At 35.8% G+C, this 10,449-nt stretch overlaps 1 protein-coding gene across 4 annotated transcripts in view; it reads left to right on the top strand.

Annotated features, from left to right (window-relative positions):
• VGLL3 (vestigial like family member 3) overlaps positions 1-10,449 on the top strand; it is a 47,806-nt gene that overhangs the window by 6,047 nt on the left and 31,310 nt on the right. For 2 of the 4 annotated variants that reach the window (XM_082392444.1, XM_082392446.1), the window contains exon 2: positions 6,119-6,404. In XM_082392444.1, the coding sequence (XP_082248570.1) occupies positions 6,119-6,404 (286 nt within the window). The remainder of the gene's footprint in view (positions 1-6,118; positions 6,405-10,449) is intronic. The other 2 variants (XM_082392445.1, XM_082392447.1) reach the window with 2 other exon arrangements.

Genomic DNA, 10,449 nt, shown 5'->3' with positions numbered 1-10,449 from the left:
TCAGTGGATACCAGATTTATTTCAGTAATTTACAAGTATGGTCTGAACTGGGATAACGGAACTATTTTTCACTTGTCTCATACTTCAGTAGAGAAAAAAAAAAAAAAAAAAAAGGAAAGAAGAGAAAGGAAGAAGAGCCTAAACCGAACAGGTGTCCTTTCCTCTTAAAACTATGTTGTTTTAGTGTGCGAAAACACTTGTCCTTGGGGAATGGGGTGGGGATATTTGAAGGATGCCTCCTTTCTGGTTACTGTGAAGATAGCTAAAGGAAGTACACAAACTAATTCTTAGGAATGGGCTAGATGACCTATGTCTGCAAATGAATTAGTCTTCAATGATCTGTACGGTTTTTTTGACCAGTGTCCTGCAAAATCAGAAAAGGCAGCCAACGTAAGAAACAAAATTAAGTGTGAGTTTGTCTAGAGCTCCAGCATGTTGCTTATTAGCCTACGGAGTTGGACGAGACCTCTGAGATAATGAAGTCAAAATTCCTCATCTTCAGAAGAGGAAGCTGAGGGCCAAAGGTTTCGGTGCCTTACCCAGATTCATGGACTAGTTTTGGTCAAATCCCCTTAACCATTCCAGTTCTCTTTCTACTGTGTTCCCTTTCCATCTGGGCTTCTTTAGAAGCAACAAAAGCAATTAGTAATTCACCTAGTGTTACCCTCTTACTTTTCTCATTTTTAAATTTTTGAATATTAGCTACTTGGAGAAATTAGACAATTAGCCATGTGGATAAACCTGGAGGTTCTCTTTCTTTACCATTTTCCTTACAACCCTCTCTCAACTGCTATGACTTTCATTTTTGTGTCTCCGAGCCTTTGCACAATGACTGACACAAAATAAGAATTAACTGGCAATTCGATGACTAACAGATAAATTTTAAAAAGTGAAATCATACCCTAATCTAGTAATAGGATTGTGTAAACATACCAGAAATTTATACATCAGAAACTGTTGTTTCATTCAAAGCAGTCAGTTTGAGAGAGAACACATACCCTCATGATGCGATCATTGCTTAAAACATTTTGGGAATGCAAATTTTGAAATTCTCAGCCTGTGGCACATTTTTTTTAACATCCTCAAAACTGGAAAAATTTCATCCTTTGAGGGGATGGGTTTGATTTTTTTTTGATAATGACCAGAATCATTGAGTGGCAGGTGTGCTCAAAAATAGCTAATAGTATTTTTGGTTTGCTCCTCCTACTGTTAAGAAAAATAAAAAAAGCAAACAAACACAGAATCTCGAGGTCTGAGTGTGTCTAGTAAACTGGCTCCACTCACATTTCCAAAATAGGATTTCCAGAAAAATTGTATTTTGTATCTGACTTGCCAAGGGGACAACACATTTCTAGATATAGAAGGGCAGGTTCATCTAGATATACATATATTTTGAAGAGCAATGCATTATTTAATAGCCATATCTTTGATATGTTTACATCCCTAGTTTTTAAGTGTTATAAATAACTTTAGACTTTCTTTAGTTAGCATAAGATGCCACGCTGACTGTGGGCTTCTATTTGTTTATACAGTTAAACTAAATATTATATAGAGACTCATTTTCTTTAGTCTGTTTTCTTGGCAGATGCTTTGTTGTCAGACAGAAATAGGTTCTAATCCCATCCTTGCCATTTACTAGTTAGATGATCTGGCCAAGTTAATCAGTTTTTGCATATACACATTGAGAATAATTATTTGGACAAAATATTTGTGTATGTGTGACAGTTAGTGAAATAAAATATCAAAGGTCTGTGAACTATCTTCCTTATCCTGACCCACCTTCCCTCAACCTGATTCCTCCTCCTCCAAATAGGCCAAGGACCAAAACTTCAAGTCTCTCTGGGATAGATTTAAAAATCTGTTATTCAAGTAAATTCAGAAAAATAGGATCAAAGAGCAACACACTGCTTTATGGGCTTTATAGTTTTGAAACATTGACTATGGGCTAGTGGTCCTTTCTTACAGGCTCTAACCATGTATCTCAGGATGAAAGAACCATTGCATTTAGAGAAGATAGCCAGTAGAAATTAAAAAAAAAAAAAAATAGTTGTTTCCAAATATCCAATGATTCATTAAAATACTTTTGTTTCCTTAGAAAAAAAGTTTCCACATATGCACAGTAATCATTTGGCATTTTGTAGGCTTAAGCCTTGGGAAGTTAGTGGTATTTGGCTCCTGACATGGAAGTCTTTCTCTTGTCAGACAAATCCTTTCCCCGGCACATTCCTGTGCGAGTTTGTTTCTGTTGTGCCTGATGGCAGGCTGTGAGGTGTTTAGGCATGGTCCGCACTGCCTAGGCGGACTCCTTCACACTGCTACTTTCAAGTCTTTCTGAGTTAATTTTAACTCTGTGCCTGTTAACTCGGTCACTGTTTCATCTAACTCTAGGGTTCTTTTACCTGAAGGAAATTTGTCATTACTCTGCAAAGGAAAATGAGCCAGTTAAGGTGCATTCAATAAACCAAATTGTAGTCTTTGAAATTCCTTCTGATGACTTATTTTTGTTAATAATTCGTAAGTGTCTAGTAAGAAAAACATGAAGACTTCTGACAGATTGGGCTATTTTTAGGGTGTGATAGTGCATTTTGAGAAAAGTATGAACCACATTGCCTTTCAGCATTGATTCAGGAAATCTAGGTTCTGATGATTTGAGATTTATTTTCAAGTTTTAAATTTTATGTATTACTTTCAACAATGAAGATAACACTAGGGAAGTTTCATTCCAAGGAGCAAACACCAAGTAAATACAGAATATGGCAACAGTGTACATAAATAACATACTGATTTTTTTTTAAAAAAAACGAAGGATTGATTTACAGTCACAAAAGCACAGATAACAGAAGGCAGTTGAGGCTTAAGAGTCATTGGGGAAGAAGATTAGGATAGTGTGAATGTTAGCATATGGATCAATTGCTGTTTAAATTGTGTGTTCCCGTTTTCTTCATGCTCACACCTGATGTTTAAAAAATGTATGTAAATTCAGTGTTGCCATTTTAGAAAGCTATCAGGCTGTTTGGATGCTTTAGAATTCTTATTTTAACCAGTGATGTTGATGGTGTGATCATAAATGCTCCTGTGTGTTGTAAACGTAAATATTTAAATGGGTACACTAAAATTTGTGAAAATTGATGCAAAATGCAAGAGGGGGGTGATAAATATGCTTTATATCCTGCCCATTGGTAGCTATATCATAGGCTCCATTTTTATTTTTTATTTTTTGATGGTCTCCAGCAAGTTTATTTAACTAGTAGAAGACCTGCCTCGAAGAGCTGGGAGAGAGGAAAAAAAAGTATATTTTATAATCATCCTCCCAAAATGTATTTAAATAGAGTAGTCAATATAGATATTTTTATAGTACCACGGCTATTTGAAAGGAATATTTCAACATATACTTATATAAATGCATATGTGTATATATAGATATATATTACATATATAGGAAATATAAAGATTATAGGGAATCAGTGCATCCGTTGACAGAATTGACATTTAGAAAATAGACTCATAAAATGTATTTTGATACAATGGAAGATTTTGCTTAATTTTTCCCCATTTCATAGTGAAAAATGTATAACTTATTTGTATCCAACCACTCAGCAGTTGGTTAAAAAAGAGTAACATAAAATTATTTAGCATTTCAAAAATTGTGTAATCTTAAATAGACTGAAAATCTATAGTTTAAATTCAACTGCCATCAATGTAAAAATTAAGAAATTTTATTGATACCATTATTGATCATAATGCTATGCTACATTTGCATACTAATGGAGGCTATATTTGCATTTGATTTGCAGTTCTCAAATCTTTCACATATATATAACTTTAATTTTATTTTATCTAAGAATCAATTGCTAATTGGGATAAAATAAAAAATTGTCTTTCTTTGGATAATTAACATAGCCAAGGCTCTTTCATTTAAGGAATAAGCGTTAAAATTAAACAAATTAAACAAGTAGATGCAAAGCCTGACTCTCACAAACTGATGCTTTACTGGACGTTAATGAGAAAAAAGAAATCGGTTTAATAGATAATACTGAACACTTAAGGCAGTGAAGCCACTCTGTAGATCAGTTTTAATTTTTTTCCCAAATAAAAACATTGCTTCTTTCTAATATGCCTGAATATTCGGCAGAGTGTGTGTATTTGCTTAAAATGGTATAACTTCGGTAAATGCACATGTGCCCGGCGAAGCAGTACTGTGATTTGACTAATAAATAGTAATATTCATGTAACTTTATAATGGAATTTAAAGCCAGGAGTAACTGTAGAGGTCAGTTAGTTCAATCTTTTCATTTTATACATAACCTATATTACTACGGTGTTTTTCACTATTGAAGTTAAACATAACCGTGTTCAAATCTGTGCAGAACAGATTGAAAGAATTTTATAACCACTCAGTCATTACAATCACCTATTCATCAGCAACGCATATTCACTCACAGGGAATGAATCATCTATTCATCAAGAAATGATAACCATACTGACACAGATTTCAAATAAAAAGGGAGATACATATAGTGAGTGTGTATATATAACAGCCCTAAATAATAAGCAGCAGCTTGTAATGTGCCTGAACATTTCAGACCCTACCTCACGCAAGAACAACATATTCATTGCTGGGGTTCAGTTTTTCGAATGAGGCATTTATAATTTGGGGCTACAGATTTTGGGGCTGGTAATTACCACTAGAAACATTGAGTCTTGGTTATGTGTTTTGATAACACTTGCCAAACTATGTGCTTATTGAATATTCTAGAATGATTTATTTTTTTCTACTGACATTCACTTTCCAACATGCAGTTTTTTCTGAAATAAGAAAAATGGTATGACAAAGGGTCAGGTTTTGTAGGTATACAGATGATTGGATGCTCATTTTGTCATTAAGATTATGAGTTTTATAATTTTTTAGCATTATTTTCTTATATATAATTTGCACTAAAGTTGTTGATTATAAAAAATGATATGTGCTCTACGAAAAATATTTGGAAATATTGAAAAGTAGGAATAAGAAAATAACAACCAACTACAAGCTTACCACCCAGAAAAAGAACACAAAACATAACATTTTGGTGATTTTTTTTTCCGCACTAGATATCCCTCCCCTGCCCTCCTCTGACACATACATATACACACATATGTACAGCTGTGTATTTTTATTATGCATTCTGGGTCCATCACTTATAAGCTCTGTGACCTTTGGCAAGTTACTTCACTTCTCTGTGCCTCACTTCTTCATATTTAAAATATGGAGAGTAATAATAACCACATTATAGAATTGTAAAGATTAAATGGGGCAATAAATATAAGAGTATCAGTCATAATATAAACTTTTACTAGAGCTACGATTTTGTTTTGAAAATATTTTAAAATTACCAAACCTTTTTCATTTTGATTTGAAAGCCATCCTAGCCATTGCTAGTATCTTGTATTATTTTCAGCAAGTCATCATAATACCGTTTTTTTCCCTTTTATGATAATGGTGGTAAGTGGAACATCTGAAAAATATGTTCCATGCAAAATGGATCTTCACACAGACTTATTTTGTCATTTTAGTTTGATTTTTGAGAAATGAGTTCAGCACATCTGCCAAATCCTTTTATAAGATGCTACATTCCTGTTTTTATTTTAGTGTATTTCATTTATGAAAACTCTTTTCTTCTCCACCCCTCCCCCAGACAGTTAGGCCTACCATCTCCATTCCTCCCCGTCCTGAACTATAATGTTGCTGTACATTAAATCTTTAAAATAGAAAAGGGAACAAAAATGGAAGGGATCTGTCACTTTCTTTTTTTTTTTTTTAAGTCATTCTCCTTTTGGTATATCTAAATTAAGAAAAAAACAAGCCTGCCTTTCACAGTCTGAGAATATACCATTGGATAATGGACATTTTTGTTTTCGCCAAATTTGAAATAACAAAGTCTTTTTTTTCAGGGTGGGAAGCAGAAGGCTGGTTTGGGGAGGGGGAAGATGGAGTAAAGCAAATGAAGAAGAATCAGTTTGTGAACATATGTTAATATTTAGATTTTTTTTTTTTTTTTTTTTTTTTAGTGAAAAGTTAACTAGTTAATGCTTTTTTACAAACTGTCTTTGATACTGTGTTTTGTTTATTCCATCCCAGAAGAAGTTAGCGGTATACAGCAAGATGCAGGACTCTCTGGAAGTCACCCTTCCCAGCAAACAAGAGGAGGAGGAGGAGGAGGATGAGGAGGAGGAGGAGGAGGAGAGAGACCAGCCTGCCGAGATGGAGTACCTTAACTCTCGCTGTGTCCTTTTCACTTATTTCCAGGGAGACATTGGGTCAGTAGTGGATGAACACTTCTCAAGAGCTTTGGGCCAAGCCAGCACCCTTCATCCAGAATCTGCCATTTCAAAAAGCAAGATGGGGCTAACCCCCTTATGGCGAGGTAAGAATTCCAAAGCAGATGTTCTCCAGGGCACTGGCTCTGTTTCGCAACCGTCTGTACCAGGTTCCAGCTGGAGACTTGCCCCTGGAGGACGGATATCCACTCGCTTTTTAATTTTTAAGGACAGCAAGGAATTTCTTTCAGACAAACAGCTGGATCAGTTTTGTCACATGTGGAATGCAGGGTTGGAAAGGATGCAGTCACACCCCTTAAATTCCTCATGGAAAGTAGTGATGCAACTGGCCTGAGTTTATAGTGGCAGGATTGAGCTGCGAAGCACCATTCCTTAAGCCCCGATGGCCCAATTTGGATCTCTAAATAATAGGCGTGCCTGGATCAGTGTTTAAAAATTAGCTCTTGCTCATTCCACTAGGTGCTACGTGATGACATAGCAGAGGTCTGAGTCTGACCCAGGAATACATACTTTGAAAGCCTTTTGTGTTCTCTTGATGGCTTTCTCTGTCCTGCTTTGTTGTGATGTTAACTCTTTGTAGTGTACAACCCAGACGTTATTGACTGTATCTCCCTGGTTTAGGCTATTTTTTTTGAACTCAGTAAAGCAAAGCAGTAGATTGGGCTTCCTCTCCTTTATTTCCCTCTATATAGAGGTCACAGAGAGGTGTGTTTGAATCTGATTTCTGACTCACAGAAAATGGTCGGATGACAACTTAATTGAGATAATTACAACATTAGAAAAAAACAATCCATCATTCCAATGGTAGTTTTAGAGAAACATGTGATGAATATTTCTTCTGAACTCACCTGGTTCTAAGAAGAATCTAGTAAAATGGTTCTCAAAGTGTGGTTTCCAGGACCAGGAACATGTGCATCACATGGGAGTTGTTAGAAATGCAAATTTGTGGGCCGAGCCCCAGACCTACTGAATCAGAAACTCAGAGGTAGGGTACCTTGTGTTTTAACCAGCCCTCCCAGGGATTCAGGTGCAGGCTCAAGTTTGATAATTGTTGATCTAGTGCTGCTAAAAATCACAGATTGCAGCCCCCTTATTGGGACCTTCGAATCAGACAGAGGCTCCAGAGGGAGGCTCTGGGAATCACTGTAGTAAGTGCCCCATGTGATCCTATGGTGAGGAGAGGCTGGCCACCAGTGATAGGTCACCTGTGGTAGGTCACCTGTGGTAGGGGGCAGGTGAGAGGTGATGAGTGGTCGGTACCCTCTCAGCATCAGAAGAATGGTTCTTTCTTGTCTGCCTGCCTTTCCTTCCCTTTTCTCTCCTCCCCTCCCCTTCTCTCTTTTCACCATCCCTCCCTTCTTTTCTCCTTTCTGATAATAAATATGAACAACATTGACATACACAGTGACTTTAAAGAGGAAGGTGGAATCCATATTCAAGTGACCGAGACCTTGGTAGAGGTGAATTGGGAAGCATACTGCTTATTTGATTAGTAATTATGGACTTCCCACAAGAACTGAGAACTTAGTCCTTGAAATCCCAAGATGCTAATAGAACCAACAATGTCCTATTTGATAGCACATTGTGAATACTTTTAATAGCTTGTGGAGGGTGAAAATAGGAAAACTTCAGTGAATTAGCTGGCTTTAATAAATAGTTTGATATATCAATAATAAATCCTATCATGACAATCAGTCCCAGGAGAGTAATAAATGCAATGCCTAATTCTTTTAGTATACTAGCATATGCAACCCAGTGATCATTTAACTTGGAATATAGGAGCAAAATCCCCAAATTATAGCTAGATGTAAGAGTGATTGTCTAAAGTAGCATAACCATAATAGTTTTAAGTGAGGTGTTGTGTAAATGCAAAAACTCTACATATCAGTGTTTTTCCCATAATCTGCATGACTGAATGGAGAGGATCTTTGGAAGGCTGTCAAATTTCAGTATAGAAAGTGTGGATAATGGTAATGTCTTAATAAGTATTATTAGAATTTTCTTGGCATTATCTTAAATCTGGCCTTCAAATCTATCTCCTGTTTCATTCATTGACTTAGGCAGCGAATATTTTTTTTTTAACTATCCAGCGAATATTTATTAAGGTCCTACTATATTCTAGGTAGTGGGAATATAGCAATGGACAGGAGAGTCTAAGCTTCTACACTCAATGGAGCTTTCTAGTGAAAGAGACAGGCAATATATATATAATGAGATGCAAGGTATTATTTTACTTAAGGTGATAACAGATGGTCTCTCTAAGACTTACATTTGAGCACAGACCCGAAGGAAATAAGAGCGCTTCTTATCACACAAATATCTAGGGAGAAATTATTTAAGGCAGAGGGAACAGCCAGTGCAAAGGCCCTGAGGAAGAATTGAACTTGAGTGTTCAACGAGAAGCCGAAATACTAGTGTGAATGGAATGAAAAGAAGAGGTGTAAGTAGAGACCAGAATTGTTAGAGCTTTGTATGTTACTTTATCAGAGTAGCCCAGGCAAACACAGCATGCTCTTCAATTTCCATCTCTTCCTCTTCCACTGAGACTATATATATCCTATCTAGTTAACTCACATCGTTTTCCCCAGTACTCAGGATAATGCATTTCCATGTGAAAAATATGGAATATGAATTGAATGATCAAGTGATTAAATTAGATGAACCAAGTTCATACCATGTACCCAGGATTAGAAAACAAAAAAGTCCTTAATAGGATTAATAAGGATTAAATAGGATTATTAATAAACTAATAGAATTTATTAGTAATAAGTTGTATGCAATCTTTGGGTACAGTTTTCTTATTTATAAAATAAGGGGTTTGAATTAAGTGGTTGTTGAAATCTTTTTTTCTGTGAAGTTCTATGATTTGAAATGTATTATTTACTTTCTACTCGTGAATAAAACTTTGCCATAGTTGTTTCTAGTTGTGAATTAGTGTTCTTAGTTAAGTATACATAAGTTGGATAAGATTCATATGAAATCCACAAAATGTAATTAAGGACTTAGCAACTATTGAATATGTTAAAGAGAAGTATAATAAATTGAGATTCCCATGTCTAGTTAAGAGAGTTGCTGGAAATATTGTATTAATTGCCAAAGCAACACAGCTTTGCATAATGCGGTCTTTGGTTGGATTATGTTTGTTTTGGGTTCAAGTTTGGACCTTATTACTGCCTGGTTGCAATGTTATCTTTGATTAATTCTCAAAGTCTCTCTGAGATTAACTTCAACTATAATATGTGTTGATTAATACCCATCTCCTAGGGTTGTTGTAAAGATATTTTGATAATATATATGAATTATTTGGCATAGGGCTTGATGCAAGGCACTGACTGAAGGTCAGATGCCTTTTCTCTCTTCCTTAAGTAAGTTTCCACTCATTTGGCACATAGAAAACCAACCTTGGATCTTTATTCAGAAATACTGTTTTCTGGAAGTTTGTATTCCTGGCAAAAACACAGTGTTTTGGACATACTAAGTACTCAAGGCTATTGACAATGTTGATGGCCGTGGCAATAATACTTTAGGAGGAGCTGCTGACCAGCTGTATTAAATTAAAGGGTCTAATTTATGGCATGAGGTTTTCACAGTGCTACACGAGTGCTACAGTACTTCAAAGGAATTTAAAACTGAATTATGTTTGGTTGCAGAATGTATTTCCACAGTAAATCTTTAGGCAAATGATAGAGTGTCAGCTAATGATGGAACAACGGTCATACGTTGCGTCTGTATCTTGATGGAGTTAGGAAAGTCCTCTTTAGACGTTTTGCAGCTTTGAGGCAAACAGTTGACAGGAAATATTTGTACTTTATTTGACATGACATCACAACGACTACCTCTTCTCCCATTATATCTCCTCATGGATTGAATAGGGCTTCTCAGTTAAGAAAACCTAATGAATCTGACTGTCTCCTTATCCCATCCAATAGAAGCATTGGCTTCAAATATGTCTATTCACTGACCTCAGTGCTTAAGTGTTATTACAGAAAGTGTGTGTGTGTGTGTGTGTGTGTGTGTAGGGAAAGTGAGTAGTTAAGTCGAGACATAGACAAATATGTCACTGGCTTAAAAACTATGCTGAGTGGTAAACTTGATATACTTTTTCTTGTTGTAGTTGCAAAGTAAATGTTT

Source organism: Balaenoptera borealis, assembly GCF_965194805.1.
Source record: "Balaenoptera borealis genome assembly, chromosome: 5".
NCBI lineage: Eukaryota > Metazoa > Chordata > Mammalia > Artiodactyla > Balaenopteridae > Balaenoptera > Balaenoptera borealis.
The sequence above is the reverse complement of the archived record's forward strand: the minus strand, read 5'-3'. Positions and strand labels throughout refer to the sequence as shown.